This window comes from Pocillopora damicornis, chromosome 7 (genome assembly GCF_964200805.1).
Source record: "Pocillopora damicornis chromosome 7, jaPocDami1.2, whole genome shotgun sequence".
NCBI classification, from domain to species: Eukaryota; Metazoa; Cnidaria; class Anthozoa; order Scleractinia; family Pocilloporidae; genus Pocillopora; species Pocillopora damicornis.
The window spans coordinates 15896062-15916030 of NC_142676.1; the positions used below are offsets into that span (position 1 = coordinate 15896062).

The following is a 19969-nucleotide window of genomic DNA, read 5'->3' on the forward strand; positions in this document are numbered from 1 at the left end:
CAACTTTAGCTCACTTTAATGACAATGAACTTCACAGCAAGCACTGACAAGTACACAGTATCTTGTGCGGTTTCAAGCATGTTCGCTTGGATATGTTGTTTTTAGCCGAATGTCGGTGTTCTCCGCCTTTCTGACAGCTTTTGACAAAAGGCGTCACGTTTCTTCGTTATCAAACAGACAAGGAAATTGATAGTGAAACACAATCCGTCAAAATTACTTTCAATTTACGACAAATTCAATAACGGCAACCAAAACAAAAATGAGCAGACAAGGCGCAATTTTTTGGATGTAATGACTTTAAATCCAAATTGACCTGCCTGTTTTTACATTTTCTTTGTTTCAGCTGTATTTGAGTTTTTAACGCGTTTATTAAAGTTCATTTTATGTTGTTATAGAAAGCCTTTCCCAGGCAGGAACACTACAAAGCCAATTAACAGCAGGTGTTAGAAAGCTGTCAATCAAAGTCGACAATGGGTTGTTTTACATACTTCCCAACGCATCGAGACATTTGAAAATTGTTTTGTGTTCTAATTAAACGGGGGTGTGAAATTTGAAACATGCATGCTCGGAAACCATGCCTATCGCAAGCCCAAAACGTGTTTTTAATAAACTGCCATTCATTCGGGGCTTTGGTTACACGTTAGAAATTGCACTCGATTACTTTGTTGTAAGCTTTTGAAAAGGATGACACGCCCCAGATCCTGCGTAAAGAACCACGATGGCTTAGACAATGGAGATTGAAATGTTTAGACATATTATTTGGCTTGGCGGATGAGATGTGTCCTGATTGGTCGGTCAAGCTAATTGGTTCCACCAGGTATTATTGAAAAGTGGCTGGTTTTATGAAAATACCCAGGAGAATTGACTAATGGCTTTGCCTCCGTTCCAAAGTACTTTGCGTTGTTCTATTTTAAGGGAAAAAGCTTATTAAGGTTTGAGATGCCCTGTCAAGTCAAATACTAAGCTAAGTCCTTCCTGAATAAATTGACTTTTTCTAAACCTTCCTGTAAGAGAGAATTATTTTTCTTACATGCTCGGTGATCCTGATCAACATTTGAACTCTCAATCACTCGTTACGTGACAAGGGCCCATGGAGATTTTGAAAGGTGATTGACAGACTTGTGGCCAAAAGCCACGAGACAGGCTTGACAATTCGTTACTAGTTGTGTTGACGGCCGTACACATCTTTTCCTTACATACAGTTGACGGGTTGTAAGTTTAGAAAGCTATCCAACTGTGTCAGTCCTAAACTGATTGTCAGAATTCGGGATTAAACATTTGCAGCAATTTTACGATAACAATCCTCCACAAAGCGGCTCGTCACCCTGGAGTTGAGTGAATAAGCATCGTATGGCACAACGGGTCAGTAACCGAGCGTTCCGTTTGCCCGTGATGCCGGCTTCTGGCGGTGTGTGTGCATCATTTTATGCTTGTTTAGCGCTGCTGTTACGCACTGTCTAGCAGGAGACGTAAGCAACAGCTGACATGATCGTTTAATTTTGCAGCCTTATGATGAAGTGGGCTCTTACGCGATGGACGTTGCAACCTCAATGTACGATCACAGTCGCTCAGCTCAGATGCAACACATGAACCACACGAGCGCTACCTCGCCGTACCATCACACGCCAGCCTCTGGAGGAGGAGTGTCGAATGCGATGAGCGCCGTTTCTGATATTCATAAGAGAGATAAGGAGTTAATATATGGGTATGTACGTTACGATCGCCTCTCAGCTCAGATTTGCATGTCATGCGACTGAAATGTATCACTCACGATCGACTGTATCTAAGAATCTCGGTGATCACTGACAACCGCGCAAACTACAAATAGGTAAAGTTACACATGACGGTCACAGAGCACACGTCTAAGCTATTTACAGCAAGACGTCCTGCAGGATCATGATCACAAGTCTTTTCATTTGCACCGCGGTAAATGAACGCTTATTAACTGAACTCTATTCATTAACATGAATGCTCTAATTCCAGGCATTCACTGTTCCCTCTTCTGGCACTCATCTTCGAGAAATGCGAACTGGCAACGTGTACTCCTCGGGAGCCCGGAGCTGTCGGTGGGGACGTGTGCTCGTCTGCTTCGTTCAACGAAGATATCCAGGTATTTTCGAAGCAGGTATGTTCACAGTTTCTAATCCAGTAGTTACAATTATCCCCCAGGCCTTTAGGGGACGGATATCCAGTGATATACTAGTCTGACGTGATCGTTCAAAACCGTTCTTGAAGTGCAACAGTTTTCATTCTCGAGTCACACACTAGGATGATCTAGCGAAATCTCATAATGGTTTCCGTTTGTTGTTGTGTTTTCAGTTCAGGAGTGACAAGACGATTTTCTCGTCCAACCACGAAGTCGATAGTTTGGTAAGTGTTGTTTTCGTTTGTTTTCAACAAACCGTAAGCTATCATTTCAAAGGTGGACGTGTTAAAATATTAATACGAACCCGGTTGATTGAATTTAAATAACACAAAATGTTGCCACATGCTTCGATGCCTTTATACGTTGATTTATACACGCACAGCAGTCATTTGGGGCTTTGTATCACCCCGGTGTCGCGAGCTGTAGCATGACGGAATCCTGCTTTTTCTCTGTTTTTTTTGGCCAATTTTTGGGTTCTTTCTATTCTAGATGATTCAATCGATCCAAGTCCTGAGATTTCACCTCCTGGAATTAGAAAAGGTAAGAAAATATTTATTTAAGTTGATTCGCGGGTGTCATTTTCTAGTCAGCCGTGAGCAGTCACATAAAAGCTTGTTGAGCAAGCGGAAAGGTAAAGAGAATTTCTTTAGGCTCTGCGAGGCCCTCAGATATGTGTATATAAGCAAAAAGGCTCCAGACATTTTTCAGACGAGAATTTGCATAATGCATATATTACGCTTATCTTTAGTTAGAAATTTAATCTCGTGTTGTCATTTGCTTTTATTCGATGGATTTCAAAGGTATTTCTTCGAGCTAACACTACAGTCGAGTTTAAATTAGGGGAAGTCGTTCCTGTTGTTAAAACAAAATCTATATAATCCAATTCAGATCTTGTGTTCTTCCTTTAGGTGCACGAGCTGTGTGACAACTTCTGTAAGCGCTACATTTCCTGCCTTAAGGGGAAAATGCCCATTGATCTTGTTATGGACGAGAAGGAAAATATCGGCAAAAGCAGAAGCGACAGCGATACTTTAGACATCGATTCACCGCCAGAAAGCGCCCTGCCACAGGTACTGTAATCTGATGTGTCATGTATTGCGACCGAACGCCACGCTATCGCCTCGTTTTCTTATGGTTGTTTTTTCATCTAGTAGATGGCCTTCGTGGAGGTGTAAATTTCTTTCACAACATCACATTATCATCTAAGTGGATGAATGGCTATTAATAAGTCGCGCGAGGATGATACCGCACGGTTACTGTACTGTCTTGGCAATCTCGCGATAGAAGTGAATTGCCTGCAGCGCGACCCAGGGCGAACGGTTCAGGACTTGATTGATGAACACTGACTGCAGTATTTACGTTGCGCCCCGCGGCGATGTTTTCTAAACTTTCATTGTCCAATAGGTTGAATGGGAAAGTAAAAACAAATTGTTGTGTGGTTACTGTATTTAAGACGGCTCGTACAACGAGCCGTCACAAGAAGTCACCAAAAGTCATCTAGTAAACCATCAATTGGACACTTGTGATGGTGTTATATTTTGTCAAGTTGAGAGAAGTTTTTATTGAGCCTAGACAGCTCTTTTGGCGGATTGACGTGTTGAAAAAAGGGTTCTTTCGTGTCCCAAACACTGGGCATTTATCTAAGATCAATTTCACACCTCTACGTTTTCAACCTGACAAAATCACTAACAATTGAATGGTTACCTGTTTTCACCTTAGACAGGTAAAACAACCGCGCTCTTAGACAGAGTCCGGGAGAAAACAACGATATGGCGGATTAACTTGTAAAATTATTAGCGCGGCGGGCCTATTTTCTTGTAGATGGGATTTTCGTCAATTACCTCTTCACAATCACTAGTGACAAAAACTGTGTTAGGTGTCGAAACTTTTACACCTCTCGCTTTGCTTTTCTTATTCACTTAGTGTCAACTATATGAAAGGATTTAAATTGTTTCTTCGCGCTTCGAGAGATAACACAAGCAATTCACGCGATCGATCGCTCATCTTTGCGACTCTTTCCTTCGCTCATCACAGGCATCAAACTCCCAGAGCTGGCAACCCGGTCAAGGAGATGAGGCCACCGGTTCAGGCTCCAATTCTCAATCATCGTCCCGACCACCGTCCAACTCTGGGGTCGATGGACCTACAACTCCGGAAGGTGAGGAAATGACTAAAGCTTTTATTAAAAGCGACATTTCTATCACTTCTTTATTAAATTGTTTCCGTATTCGATGTCTTTTTAATAATGTCTTCAGTAATACATCACTAAACCGAGAATTTATCGGGGGTTACTGTTTTATCGCGCTTTTATTATGCTAAACGAGTAGCTCTTGGCCATTGTTGTAATCCACGTTGGCAATTATATAAAGAGTGGGATTGAACAGTGAAATTATTGGTTCAGCCCTACGTCTATTCTTGTGGGCTTTTATTGAGTTGAAAGCTTTATGTCTCTGTTGACACAGCTGCATAAAGGCTTTCTTTCTGTTGGTAATTAAAAAGAATATCACTTTACGCGTTTTACGACGCGAAAGGATAAGGCATATGCAAATTCTGCTGCTTCTTCCTCATATGCATAAGTTTATAGTCATTATGTGTCGTTTGCTGGAACAACCAAAACACCCTGTGTGTGAGACTTTGTTACGAACGCTTTTGTGATTTTTTTGTCTGCAATGATAAACAGACCATGATCGATAAAGAGGTTCGAAATGAGCCCTAAAAAGTTCACGGATAGCTTATCGCGTGCTTCTCATTCGGTGAACGCCTTCTTTTGATTGCGAGGTGACAAGAATATTTTCTAGTACAAACATCACTAATTGTCAAAGAAAAGTTACAATTAAGGTGAAGGGAACGGCGCAAATTTTTTTCCTTTCCAACACTAGTTCGCTTTGTGTATTCAAACAAAGGGAAAGAAAAGAGTTTGTAGGAATTATTTTGACAATGAAGAGACGATAAAATTAACAGCTAGTAACAGATGTGCCATTTTCGTTTACAAAGTGTCAAACATGAAGCTTTCTAAAAGATGAAAACTGAAGCAATCATTTCTAATGGACAAAATAATATTTATAAAATAGTATTCGCCTGTCAAAAAGGAAGACTCTTTGTGAAGTTCGGCTGCGTTCTAATCAGTAATTTTTCTCCTAGGAATAGATTCAAATGTTAATTAACCGCAGGACCTTGCCAGTTATTCGAGCAATTTTGACAAGAGCTTCTTGTCTTTATGCGACGTAAGCTTTCACTGTCAAGATTTCATATAGCTCACTTAAGTTGGAAAATGTGTGTATTTTAAAAATATTGAAGCCGATAATAGCTTGCCTTTCATTTAAGTGCATGTGTACCATCCCTTTCTGTCATTGTCTCAATTCTTGACAGTATTTCTTGATTCTTTGATAAATCTGACAAGATAGCCTCTTGCAATTTCCTCCAGTAATTTCCTGAAGTAGTGTCAACCAATAATTCATTATGCTTTTGTCGTCACTTATATCTACAATCTCCGGGGTTTAGTTTCGGGATTCTAGGAGTGAAAAACAAAGAAGAACAAGCTCTCGCAAATTAGTGCGCGCCACTTCTCGTTGAGACCTTCTCGCCTCCTCAATCGTTAACTTTTCAAAACTTTTGTTATCGTCAAGTGGTTTTGGAACTTCTAATTTCTATGTGCTCTCGAAGATGCCTCATGGAAAACAATTTCAAGAGCTTTATTGCTGTCACGAGCGAATACCAGGTGAAAGAAGAGTAACATGAATTAGTAAGACTAAGGGCTGTTGTAAGTATTTAAGTGAACCTGATGGCTTTTGTCAGCATCCAAGTACTAGGGGTGTCAAATTTCAAGGATCTATCTGTAGTAGATTCTCCTCATGGTGGTGAAATTCTAGTCTTTTATCTTGCCATGCCCCTTGAACAAATTAATTAAGCTCAAATAACGCAGACTTAAGGCTTCGCCAGCCATACTCTTTCTTATCAGCTTGTTGAAGGTAGTTTAAATCGTGCTCAAATTCCGCATCTTGGTTTGGGAGCTTTTAGAGATAGAAAACAAAGCCATAAAAGCGCGGTGATAGCGTCCGATCAACTTAATTGCTCCTTGTCAAAAAATTGAAAGCAAGACTTTTCCTCTAGAATCGACTGGACATTTTTTAAGGATTTTACCTTACTTTGGTTATAAAATTTCATTGACAAAGTCGAGATTCTCGATTGAAAAGTGCTTCGTGAAAGCGATCTTTGGTTAATCCTTAGTTTAGGTCGATGAATGTTTCTTCTCGAGTGACAAATGCACGCATGTACGCTAAGAGGGATTTAGTTTTTACTGCCTTTAATAATCCGGTAGGCTTGAGCGCCAACCTGATTGCTTCTCAGCATGCGTCTTGTGTCGCGCGGTGGACGCTCTCCCGTGTTATTTTTCTTATCCTGTCTTTAGCTCCATTCAATTTCCAACCAGATGTTTGCTTGTGTTTCGCCTCATTTTCATAAAGATGTCATTTTGAGAGAAAGAAAATTTGACTTGGAGTATTTATCATTCTTTCGTGATGTTTACTTAATCCAAGACACTGAGCTAACATTTCCTCCTTTTTCCACCCACTATTTACATTGCCGCTTCTTAAGAGGCATAATGTGGCAGGCGATGCTGCGAAAAAAGTGACTGGGGTAAAGCGGTGAGACTCGACTGCGGGGTGGGGCGTTCTGAGAACCAAAACACTCTCACCCTCGTTAACTGCAGGAAAATCGTTCCACCCTCTCTATTGTTTTCTCCAGAAGTTTAAGTCAACAAAGCATATCACAAGTCTCTTATCGCAGTCATCCTTTCGATGGGAAGTTGGAGTGTTTTCACTAATATGTATTTGAAGGAAATGGGTTGTCTTGTCTTGAATGACACCAATAACGCTATTTCGAAAAGTTCTGGGAATATGTCAAGTAGGTCTTTGTGATTTTTGACAGGAAACTAGAGTAGCAGGTGTTGCTGTAAGCCTCTTCTCTTTGGCAGAAGCCAGAGAGTGTTAACCTTCTAGCCTCCACAAGAAAATTAGGCTGTCACAACTGCCTTAATCCTTCTTGTATGCAAAACTAGCTGTCCGTGCTATTTAACTCATTCAAGTGAATGAGGGGATAAAAATTGCAAATGTGATCGTCTTAACAACGTGTCGTATTCATCACTGTCTATTTCAATATTCTCTCAGCGCTACGTGTAACAGAATAAGGTCTTTGAAGTGGCTCTCGGTAACGACAGTATTTTCTAAAGAAAACATGGCCTGCCTCTTCATTTCAGACCCTTCGTTAAACACGTCTGTTGGCTCGGAAGATGGAAACGGTGACAATACGGACGACGAACAATCGAAGAAAAGCCAGAAGAAAAGAGGAATATTTCCCAAAGCAGCAACTAACATAATGAAGGCCTGGCTTTTTCAACATTTAACGGTAAGATATTTTGTGTCTTTAAGGGTTAGTTCGGACTTATTGGTGAACAAATTCAAATGAAAACTAAATTGCCAGTGTTTCCAGTTTGTGTCAAGACTATACAGGGTTGTTTGTTGCTTTGAATCAGAACAAAACAGGTCGCCTGTTTGATCCTTCTTTACGCTTAGTGTAAGCTCGGTTTCTTCTCCGTTACACATATATAAAAACGTTTTAATTCCTATTCTTTTTTTGTAGCCTCAGGGATAACTGAACCGTAATAGGCAAATTTTTAGTAAGCTCCTTGAACCGTGTGGGTGTTTGATTCTTGAGAGCAGAGGAACTCATAAGAAACTGGTGGGGACATTGATCTCTTTGGCACCAGTTTGTGCCTCCTTGCGTTTTATAACCTGTCTCACGCAAAGTAACTGCCTGAGCACCGTGAATAAAAGGTCATAAATTTATTTTTTCCGTTTCTCGTTTACGATGTTTGATCCTTCTTCAAGAAATAGAGACAAACCTCTCTAAGGGATTAATTTCCCCGCGTTATTAAAACCGACACTTTCTTTTACTACATATTCCGACCAAATCTTTTTGTCTTCCATCTCAATTGTTTTAGTAAATCATGGAATAAACGAGTTTTAATAACTTTCACTTTTAGCATCCATACCCATCCGAGGAACAGAAGCGATCCTTGGCTCAGGAAACCGGACTTACTATACTACAAGTTAACAACTGGTGAGTCGTTGATCTTTCATCCACCAAAATATCATAAATGCCAGCTATTGTTCTCTCATAGCTCGAAACTCTTTTATTAAGGGCACAGAAATAGATAAACACCGAAAAAAAAATTATCATTGCTGCTTTAACATTAATTTCCCTGTGTCATTAGTTGACTTCCTCTTGTTAGCTGATGCCGGAAAGTTTTGCCAAGACGTTTGTTGATTTCTTGCGACATTTTTGTAACAGGATGTTACAACTGCTTCGTATATTTGGCAGGTTCATCAACGCGAGGAGACGTATTGTTCAACCGATGATAGATGCCTCAAACAGAGCAGGAAAGTCACCGGTTGTCACTGTGTTTAAGTCAAGACGACGGAAGAACTCTCTCGGTCAAGGTCTTCCTTCACCGGGACAGAGATTCGGTCCTCCAGGAGCACCCCCAGGATATTACCCAGATCAGCATCACCCACCTCCTCATCCCAACTACCCGCACATGGACGGTGGAGTTCCACAGCCTCCGCACTTTGGACCAAGAGGATATATCCCAACAGGCGATCCCTCAGTTAGTGGAGTGGGTACAATACCCCCTATGTCAGCTATGACCGGAGGACCGCATTCTATGCACGCACAAATGCCCGCACACGCCTACAGATCGCCAATGCCTCCAACTTCGGTTCATCAGGCGCAACCCATGTACATCCCTGGTCACCCCCATGCTATGATGATGCCCCCACCGGGGCACCCGCACGCTCATCCACATCATCCTCACCCTGGACACCCTGGCCATCCGGGACTACCTTCCACACAAACTTCACCCACTTTAATTTCGTCAGAAAATGTGTTGACAATGTCACAGCCCGTCATGGACATGCACTCGAGTTAAAAGAAATATGAACAGAGTTAACAGATCCTTCATTAGCTTGTTATGTTTCGCGTTGAACGTCAATACTACGCTTAGTCAAGTATTTTTAGACATTCGGAAAGCAAAAAGAATAGAATTATTGATTATATTCCCGCAAAGTTTGTAAAACTTTCGGTTTATGAAGATTTTATAGGAAAAATTCAATGAATAGATATGTGTCGTTATAGAGATCTATTAAACGTGCTTCCCTGTCGTGTGATGATTGCCGCCTATGCTCTTCCTTTCAAAAAGGAGATTTCAGAAAATTTTAAAAAATGAAGACACTTTTTGTATGATTTGAAAGCAGTTTCTCCAAGAAAGGTGTTAATGTTGATATGATGTACCATATTTCAGTAATAACGACAGTTTCTTAGTATTTTGTTTATATGTGATGCTATTTTGTAAATGCAAATAGATAGACTTTTAAAATTAATCCAGATATATATATACATATATATATATGATCATGATTGAAAATTATGTATTTGTTAATGAGAATTGAAAGAAGACACGAATATAAATGCTCGCTCAATGCTTCGCGAGACTTTGTTCTGTACTGAGTTTTCAGTGGTCTCTTGGTTTTTACAGTTAGTAACTTGGTGTTCCCTTCATTCTGCTTTGAAAAAAGCCACGGTTCCCAGAATTACTAAAGATATGAGTCCTATGAAAACAAACCGCCTCCTTTGTGGTTTAATTCTGTTAGCAATCAAAAGTTTTTCTTTTCTGAACGAATCCCACAAACCAACCCACCGAGGGACAAACGCTTAGAACAACGAAAAGGAAGGATTCATCTCCCTCTTTGAAACGAAAGCAATATTTTTCGCCATGGAGGCATCTTTAATTACTTAGCGATTCCCGAGCAAATTGTCTTCCAACATTAAAGTCTGCTTTGGATGAAACGTGTCACTTCTCCTTTGGAAATGTACATATTATTTAAAGTTCCACAACAGGGTAATTATGGTGTTTAGTGCGGCAATTAACGTCTGCCAAACCGTTCTGGAAAATTTCCAGCGGTTGACGGTTGCTTTGCTGCAGTGTCTTTAATTAAGACCCCTTGTGCAAGCATACTTAATTCGAGAAATTTGTATCTGGAAAATAACTTTACACGTTCCACGATTTCTGTGAAAATAAAATACTGTCGCTTTGTTTCTTAAAGTTTAAAAACATTGTTTTAAGAATGCCGTAAACGGCATCGTAAACACCCAGTGGGAAGGTATGAAGATTTGTGTTTTGAAAAAGAAAACAATTGCACCTGCAGTGAACCACGACTCCCCAGTTAGAGCTCTGAGAAAATTTACACGTGAAGAGGGAAGAGGAATTGAATTCAGTCACAGATCTTTTCCTTAAGTGGTATTCTGTGACAGAACCTCAATTGGCATGCTTATTAAAAGCAAGCAAACAAGACAGAGAGGTTTTTCAATACATGTTTTGGAATCATTAAAAACAACTTTGTGACAGCCTCTTGAAGAACACGCCTGTTTGTTCCATAATACTTGAGGCTTGCCACAATTCGACAGTAAATTTGGTTTCCGTACTTTCATGCAAAGAAAGATTCATGAATAATTGCACCTGGGTAGGACACCAATCATGTCCTTTATCACACCTAAAAGCCAAAAATATAATGAGCTCCTAGGGAGAAATAATCCCGCCACTAGAAGGATGATTTCTGGAAGAGTTGAAGGCGGTGTTTTTTGCAGTAGCCCACAAGCTGTTCAGGTGGGTCACCAGTATTCTAACCTGCCTCCTTTCGATTGTTTCTCTTATGAAACGAACACCTTTTAATACTGCTAAATTAAGAACAAAGACAAAGACAAAAGAAAAAAAATTGCTTTGTTGACAAGCCGCGAGTGTATTGACACCTCTGTCAAAATCGACACTCTTGCAGTTATTAAAACTCGGTAACATCACGTAATACAGGGTAGAGAAGGAAAACTGAATGAGATGTAAGAATCTGTTGGACGTTTAAGAAAAAGAGAAGAAAAACAAAAAAAATTGAAATAGCTTAACAAAAACTGTAAGATTTTTTTCCTTGGCCTTTGAACTTAAGTTCCATACAGATTTTTTCAGAGGTCTGTATATCCGTTGCTAAATACACTTGCGTTTGAACTTAGATATTACATGCTAATTAATAGCTATCTCGAAAAAAAATGTCGATGACAATTCTGGCAAAAACAAACTATGTTTGCAAATGTCTGACTGTGAAAAATAAATCTTACACTTATGGCCAACTAATAGCCAAGTTTATTCGTCACAAGCAAGACAATGGCACAGACGGTGAAATTCTTAGCTATAGTGGATGTACACTGCGGCAACAACAGACAAAAGCTATAGAAGATATTGGGTGAAATCATTAACCTCTCCACTAAGACCTAAGAAGAAAAATGGGAAGGACGAGGTTTGATAAGGAAATATGAACGAACCTCTTATTGTCTTCTTCTTCTTCCAAAGTTAGTTTGATTTCTATTTTCGGAAAAATCTGAAAGATCGGTCTCTAACTAAAAGACCGCTTTTAAGGGAGAGCGGCGAACAAGAAATTTAAAGCAAACACCTATCTCTTTTTCGAAAATAAGATAATTCGAAATGATGGGACGATCGCCTCTTCTCTCTGATTTCTACCACAGCTCTTGAAAGAAAATTGGAAGAATATGTTGAGGCTTGATAAAGAAATTAAGAACGATCTTGCTATTGCCTTCTTCTTCGTTCAGAAAATTTGACTGATCACTGTTAAAGAGACTGCTTTTAAAAGTAAGCGGCGAACTCAGACTTTAAAGCAATCATTAATCCCTTTGTTCAAAAAGGGCATTCAAAATGATAAAGCTGATTATCTTTCTTCTCCACTTTCAACCACTCGTCTTGACGAGGAATCGTATCAAATCGTCAATAGTCGTAGCAATACCATGCAAAAATATTTCCGTGCTATGGTACTTTAACTTCAGGAAATATAGGTGGAGAGAGGTACTGGCAAACATTAAGAAATCGTTATAGTTTTACCTAATATATGAAAGGCGAACTTAAATTCCGCTCCTCCAAATTATTTCACTTCCAGAAGTGATCATCATGGAGAAAACTATATTTCCGAATCTTGGGCTGCACGTTACTTAGCTTTTAACACTAAATACTTTGCAGAATCCCGACATACAATCATTACGTCTGTTATTTTGGATTTCTTAAGGCATGAGAAGTGCAAAAGGTTTTCTAATAATAGATATACGAACTCGACGTCTTTGGTTTCTGACAAAATATCATATGATGCTTTTACTGAAGCGTTTTTCATCTCCCAACTGCTTCAGAGCCATTAGGGAACTAAAGTAGTTTCAAAGAACAAAATGTAAGTAATAGCATAAATTTTTATTAATATCAACGCACTTGTCTACAGCACTAATAAATCTGGTTTCGCCAAAGTTGTCCGCACGTACCTCTTTAGAGAAAATATGAAACCTTGTCATTTTGAGAGGGCATCGACACTTTGGATTTTCAGGAACATTATATGTTAAATATGATAAAGTTAAACTTCATGGAACTCCTGAAGTTTGTATCACATCATAATTAAACTCATTCGTTTAAGACAATGAATGGCCTCCTACATGGTACCTCGTGCGCTGAAATCGAGAAGCTCAGTACAAAAATTGTAACCGGTATCGCGATATCACACCTGTTCAGCCGATATTTGTGAGTCTGATGGCATGTGGGCAAATGTTATTCCTCAGAAACGAGTACCCTAATCACCACCACCTTTTACAATACTTTTCTTTCTATATTTGTAATGTTAAGTTTGCTTCTTCTTAATCTATTGCCTGGTAAGATATGAGTAGTTTGCATTTGGGCACAAATTCCTCGAAAAACCTCTGGATATCACGACATCTGTTCCTCCCACGTCCTTCAAGTAGTAAACAATGTTCTATACTAAATCCCTCGTTCAATAGTGTTACATCCTTTTGTGACGAACTTTCAGCAAATTTTCAATCCCTATAGAGCAAAACAGAATACATGAAAGAAGGGTTTTTCAATAGGTAATATAAATTCGTGAGGTTGGTTGAGCTTTGTCTAATGATATTTGTCGGGAATAAAATAGTTGCACGAAGCTGGTACCATTTGCAAGTCCTTTCTCTCTTGAATGAGTTTTTAATAGTCATTCACCTTATTGTTTTCTAAAGATTTTTTAACTTCATGTTGCACGTGGAATCACTGAACTGCACGCAACAAGCCATAAAAGATTTAAATCCTCCTTTGTTCACCATAAAATTAAGGATTCCCATTTCCTCTTCTACATCTGATAAGTACCCTGAAAATGGCAAATTACCGACCTCGTACCACAAATCAGTCAACGGGTTATTCTATCCTGGTGTTCTTCAACGCAGAACTTACTGACAGCGTCCAATGGCTACCATCTTGGAGGGCAGAAAGAATGAAACTCCACTCACGTAGTAGACTGTAATCGTTGAGAAGAATGGGTTTCTTTTGTTTTTGTATTATGGCCAATACGAATTAAAGTAATTCCTAAAGTCGACGTCCGACATAAGCGGTACGATTTTTGCCAAAAGGATCCATTACAACAGAATAGTGATATGTTCGGATAGAAACAGTCGAAAACTAAACTTGATCGAAGACAGGGAGCTTGTAAACTTATCAGGACATCATAGCTCTATATTCTAGGAAACGAAGCAACAGGAGATTTTTGTTTTGGCTTTCATCGGTCACGACACAGAGTTTGCAAGATTTTCACCATAACACCATTCAGGAATTTTTAAAATGAATTGCCTCTTGTTCTATAAAATTGTATTAGATGATTTTTTTAGCTGATAGTTCCTATTGTTTAAATAGGAGTAATGCATTGAAACAATTACATATTTAAGTACTTGGTTGAATGCAGAGGTTTGTTAGCTCGGCTGAAGTTTGTCTTTCAGGTCTTCATGTTCTTAAAGGATATGGTTCGAGCTTCAGCCACACAGGCTTCGCGTTGTTAAACTTTTTATAATCTATTCTACATCTCATCCATTATTCCATTATTTTGGGTAGAGAAATTCACGGTCTTTACAAGCATTCCTACCACAATCTTAGTGCACCTAGTCAACAGAGTATCGGAGCAATGGTGTGTACAACATTTGAAGCCAAGAATATAGCTCTTCCTTTAAATCTGTTTCAGTCCATACAACATTGCAAGATATCTATGTTGACCAGCACACTATTTGCGCAATGGCTTTGGACAAAAAGCATTTGAAGTTGTCTCTTGTGAATAACTTTTACTAATATACGTTAAGATCCTCCAGTTGAATCCCCTAAAAGATACGTACTATTCCTGTTAAGCAATTTCGTACTATGTAGGAGATAAATTTCATATAGAATTCGAATCCACTGCTACTGATATCGAAATATAAATGGCGCTTGCCAACATGAATAATAAAGGATTAATAGCTTAATTGATTATAGTGAGTGAAACTGCTTTATCCTTGCTCCGTTTTAAATTGAATGGACTGATTCATTTAAAAAGGGTCAACTTTTTCAGTTCAGGAGACGTTAATCAATTTACAATAATTAAATTTCTTCTTTTTATTAAGGTAAGAAATTCTTCCAGAATGGCAACCAAACCACTTTCGAAAAAAAATACTAGGATGGTACCGTATACCTCGCCGAAAATTAACTTAACTTAACAACAATTATGGAACAAGTTTCAAAATAATTCCTCTAATTATATAACGTTAAGGCTATTCCAAACAAGAAATTCCATTCCATTCACCAGCTCGCGGAAAAACGAGCAACTATTACTGGCCCTAGCATTCTGTCGTGAATAACTTTGCAAAAACTCTCAAAAGTCTTACTTCTTAATTCTGGAGTGGCAGAAATGCTTTAGGCCAATAATCAAGGGCTTCTGTCTCCCTAAACAGGTGGGAGCTATTTTAATCAACAGGGTCGGTGACAAGAAGGAAAGCTCTTTTATTTTCTCATCCCACCTGCTGAAAGCTTAGTCTAAACATAGACATTCGGTTAACTTGTGCAGTCTCAAACTTAGCTACTTCCATTCATACAGGATAAGCTTTGTGCGAATTCACAGTTGGGGAATTTCGATATTTTACGATACATCAAAGTTTAGCGAAGTATGTGCAACGTATATGCATTTCATACTCTTATTTAATTTAAACCAAATTTCTAATATCAAAACTTCCTTACAGCAGGTTTGTTTGATTCCTCCCGTATTCAATGGTATGAAAGATACAATACTCCGCAGGAGAACACCTGTTAATTTTCCGCCCATTACATGAGGCACATGTATTTTTGATAGCACAATCCAGGTGGGGCGTGTCACCTAAATCAGGCAACTACAGGTAATGAAGAAAGTTTGGAATAATAACACAAATAAATTTTTGCAGTTTATCCAACCAAATAAAGTCGTGCTCTAAATAAACTGTTACGCCAAAGACAAATCCAATCCCCTTGAGGTTTACCACCGAGCCTTTGTTTAATTACCAAGACTATAAATCAATCTTCTTAGACATAATGTACAGTGTTACTGTAATATGGGCAAAGGTTGAGCAGCTGAAGACTCTCCTTTCACGGAAAGAGAAAGCAATAATCGCCATTGAATGTTCTTGCTAGATAAAAAATTAAGTCGATAACGTTCTGGTAGAATTCCACTGTGGATGATAACTGCACGCAACTTTATTATGTTATGAACGTCTTTCTTTACCTTATGTTGTCTTTCTACTAAATTTGTTTTGGAAAATCCAAGCTCCGGACTTAGAGCGACTTTTGTTGTAAATATATTTTAATTTTTGGAGATGAAATGACGCAAAATAGCTTAGCATGTGAGTGGCAACTTTATCGTTTAATTTTGTGGAAAATTCTTGATTTTTTTATGTTCTTTTCAGTCACCTAGTGAATCAAATTAACTAATCATATATATATATATATATATATATATATATATATATATTAAGGAGCCTCCTGATATCATGTATAATTATATTGATATCTTATATAAGTTTCATTGATATATTTTCCAGTAAGAGTAATTTGAATGATAGCAAGTGTATGACATTAAGATAAAATGAATGATGAGACAAAATCTTTCTTTCTTTCTGAGGCTCATTTTCAAAATGAGTTGTTTTATCGACGTGCATTTAAGCTGTTCGATAAAGAAAAAAACTCAAATGACTGTGGAAATACTGAAGATTGTTCGACTCCTAAGACAGAGTCTGGTTATTTATGTTTGAGCATCACTCTAAGCTTGGTATGAGGGAGTGGTTGGTCTTCGTAAGGTTAAGACTGTCGTGGAAGCGATTAAACATTTCAGAAAGCGGCAGAAGAACTGCTTTGACTTCGAGTATATTTTTTGTTCCCAGCCCCACGATCATGGCCTCTGAGCTAAAGCATGAGCAGGACCAATACAAGCCAAAATTTAGCATGGAAGCTTTCTTCGCAAAAGACTCGCAAAGCGCAGATTGAACTTAGAGTGAGGCCGCGACTCTAAAGGATGGATGAGGTTGGGTTTGGCTTGCATGCATCGTGACTTGTACATGATACATTTCATCTTTGAAAGACTAAGTCGTTCAACCCAACTGTATAAAATGTTAAACACCAGTTGACTTGTGAGAAATTTTAAGCCAATGATTACACCCCGATGTAACCTAATGAGGCTTATTGACATACTATTGATCGCCTATAGCTACACCCTCCCATCTTTGCCGACCATAAGCCCTCTTTCAACCATTACGAAACGATTACGCTTCTATTAAGCCTGGTTGTTCTATATCTTCTAGTACTTCTCCCAGAGGCAGAGCTTTAATTCGCTCTTCTTGTTTGTAATTCTAATTACATTGAAGGCCTGGCTAGAACATGGAATTCTACGCAGTTTTTTGACCTCCCTTCTCTCAGATCAAAGTGAAAAGGGCGGAGCCCCAAAGTTTGGCGCGCCGCCCTCCACGTCGAGAGGTTCCGGTTCAATTTCTGACCGGGTTATTTTGTTGTGTTTTTGGAAAAGACACTTTACTCTGACAATGCCTCTCTCCACTCAGGAGTATAAATGGGTTTATTTTTTTCTCAGAGGGCACGGTGACGAATCCTACAATCTGATTGGTTCTTAGTGCGGTCCGGATTTTCCTATCTCTATCCACGGGCAAGATAACGCTTTCTTGAGTCGCCGAGTACATCTCTACCTTCGTTGCCATTTTTCCTAGATATATTTTATTTTGCTGGCCGGGCACACTGTTTAGCAAAGTATTCTTGGGCAAATCGTATCGATTAAAAAACTTATTCATTCTCTCTTTTTTTTCTCCAATCACTTTGGTTGTCGGCAAAAAATTGTTTTCGAAATGAATTTTTGGTAGCAAATGTGTCAATAGAGACCTTAAGCAGTCAGAACGGCAACGCCAAGGGAGACTTTGATTAAAAAATTAATTTCTGCCTTTAATTAGAATTTAAAAAATGGCTGCATGTGTTTACCGTCTCATACGGCGCCACACCTCAACTTCAGCATAAAGTTTAAGAGAAGCGTTGAGTTCCAAATGGATATTAAAATAATTTGCCGTCGCGGTTTCGGTTCGCAGACGACGAAAGTTGTGGCGATTTTACGTTGCTGTTTTGCGTAGAACGGCTAAGAAATGTACAAAGTTTTAAAACGCACGAGCTGAGCTATTGTTCTGCCAATTAGATCTTTTTTTCCATGTCCTCGTTGTTGACGCCGTCGTGGTTTGCTCAAGGTCTTATTATTAAATTAGTTGACACGCGTCCTGAAAAACCTTTTCTGATTAATTTTAATCCTTCACAAAAAGTACCTCAGAAAGTTAAAACTGTGAGGTATTGTTAGCAATTGAATTAGTTTGTGGAATTTTCATTCATTTAATATCTAAATTCTCTAAAACAATTTTTTCGTTGTAAACCGGAGAGCGAAGTTTTCAGTCCTATACTACAAATACGCTTTCGATAAGTCTGTGCTAGTCCGTTCAGTTTGGTAATTTGTACCGAAGATTGCACAACAAAGACTGAAGGAATTCAACTAAAAAACCGCATTACATTCCCCTTGGCTCTAGTTAAAGTGTCTCCCTTAACTTTAGTTTTTCGGTGTAAGAAAGACCAGATTTACACACGACATTGCCGAAAACAGAAGAGCAAACTCCCACAACATGAAAACAAGCATTTGAACGTCATGTTACTTACAATTGCTTTTCCTTCCTGTTTACTGAATGAGCAGAGGTATTCTTCTCTCATTAATCATCAGTGGAAGTGAATCATACTCTTTTTTTTTAATGTTTTTGAAAAAAAAATCGTCGTGACAGTCATTGAACTTGAGCTCGTTCACCAGTGCCGTCGATTTCTTTTCAAAAGTGTGCATGTGCATTTTTTCTTACGAAGTCTGTAATTGTCAGGTGTCAGATTGTGACAGATACTTGTTAAAAAAAATGTTTCAAAGTTTGTCTTGAAGCCTTTTAAACCACCTTTATCATTTCACAAACAGAAATATTTCGGTGACGCCTCTCTCTAATTTGCATTACCTCTGTACCATTCACTCGCCCAAGAAGTGTTCAGGTTAGGCAGGATCTTACCGTTCTAACAGCCCTAAATCATTCGAATTCTTTTGGAAAGCATTTCTTTAACTTTTAGAAAAAGATAATGCTGTTGTTTACCAGCCTAGGTCGGTCCGTATGCTCACTCCGTCACTCAGGACAGAGGGCACAGTTTTTCTCGATATGTATCGTCCGGCTGGCGAATAACATACAAATCGGTGGACTGTTAGGGAACCCTGACGAATTACTCCCAGTCGCTTCTTGCTGCGGAAATCGGGAAAAGGTCCGGTTTAATAAGCCATTTAGTGTGTCTTTTTGTGTTCGATGGTTGTTATTCTATTTGGGTTGACTCTAAGAAATATCAGACAATCACTTTCAGGCATAGCCTTTTTCCAATGAGCCATTGTTGCTTGGCTTCGTCAAATAACATCAAGGAATTCCGTGGGTTGCGTGACCAGCTTACCTTTACATGGCAGATACCTGTCCCCTCTTCCCTGCTCTTGATGGGTGTCAGAGGGTCTCAATGGGGTGATGGCTTTTACGGCTATCGGTTAAAATTTTGGCCAATTTCCGGCTAACGGTTAACGCCTTTCCATTGTTTCCACTAGAGATATTTTTTACCGTTAACTTTTTTTACGACTAACGGTTAAAATTTGCCAATTTTTCCGTCTAACGGCTAAATATTTTGGCCGTTTTACGGCTAACGGTTAACCCCATTGGGACCCTCGTGTCACTGTCACCAGAAACAGGACGCAACAGTCCATATCAAGGCATCCCTCACATGCACAAGTACCGACTATTGACTCTAGTCCGTGTAACTACTGTGTAATTAAAAATGAAACAAGGCCGCACTAGGAATAATTGAAAAACAACACTAATGAAATTAGGATCTATAAGGATTCGTCACTCGCCATAATTCAGAACTGGCGTATAGAAAACTCTTGAACAAAAGGTCTACTAGCTCCTAAGAATATTATTCGACCAACATTTGACGCGCAAAGAATTTAGATCACTTTAGACTGAGTTCTCTTATCGTCAGTCGACTCTAAATGGGGAAAGCCGATTATTAATGAACCTTGGAAGTAGAATTCTTTAACAGTGTTCTTTAAATCCATGATAATCAAACGAATACTTCGATTTGGTCATTTGTACTTTGAGCATTTTTCAATGACACGATGAAATCTGACATCTTCAAACAGAATAGAGGGTTTTCCAAAATCGATTGTACAGATAAACACCCTAAACAGACAAAACATTTCAAAAGGGATTTACACTTTGTCAGACAAGTAATTCATTCACACTTTCGCGCATTTGTTCACTGTC

General features: G+C 38.9%; 1 protein-coding gene across 7 annotated transcripts in view; it reads left to right on the forward strand.

Annotated features, from left to right (window-relative positions):
* The window catches only part of LOC113682429 (homeobox protein Meis1), a 39723-nt gene extending 30018 nt beyond the window's left edge, over positions 1 to 9705 (forward strand). For 5 of the 7 annotated variants that reach the window (XM_089211984.1, XM_089211982.1, XM_089211983.1 and 2 more), the window contains 9 exons: positions 1506 to 1705; positions 1984 to 2125; positions 2320 to 2370; positions 2636 to 2686; positions 3055 to 3216; positions 4181 to 4304; positions 7401 to 7549; positions 8187 to 8263; positions 8525 to 9705. In XM_089211984.1, coding sequence (XP_089068110.1) covers positions 1506 to 1705; positions 1984 to 2125; positions 2320 to 2370; positions 2636 to 2686; positions 3055 to 3216; positions 4181 to 4304; positions 7401 to 7549; positions 8187 to 8263; positions 8525 to 9131 — 1563 coding nt within the window. In that variant the 3' untranslated portion in view covers positions 9132 to 9705. Of the gene's footprint in view, positions 1 to 897; positions 1409 to 1505; positions 1706 to 1983; positions 2126 to 2319; positions 2371 to 2635; positions 2687 to 3054; positions 3217 to 4180; positions 4305 to 7400; positions 7550 to 8186; positions 8264 to 8524 lie in introns of those variants that run through there. The other 2 variants (XM_027199596.2, XM_027199597.2) reach the window with 2 other exon arrangements.
* Positions 9706 to 19969: the final 10264 nt, after the last annotated feature.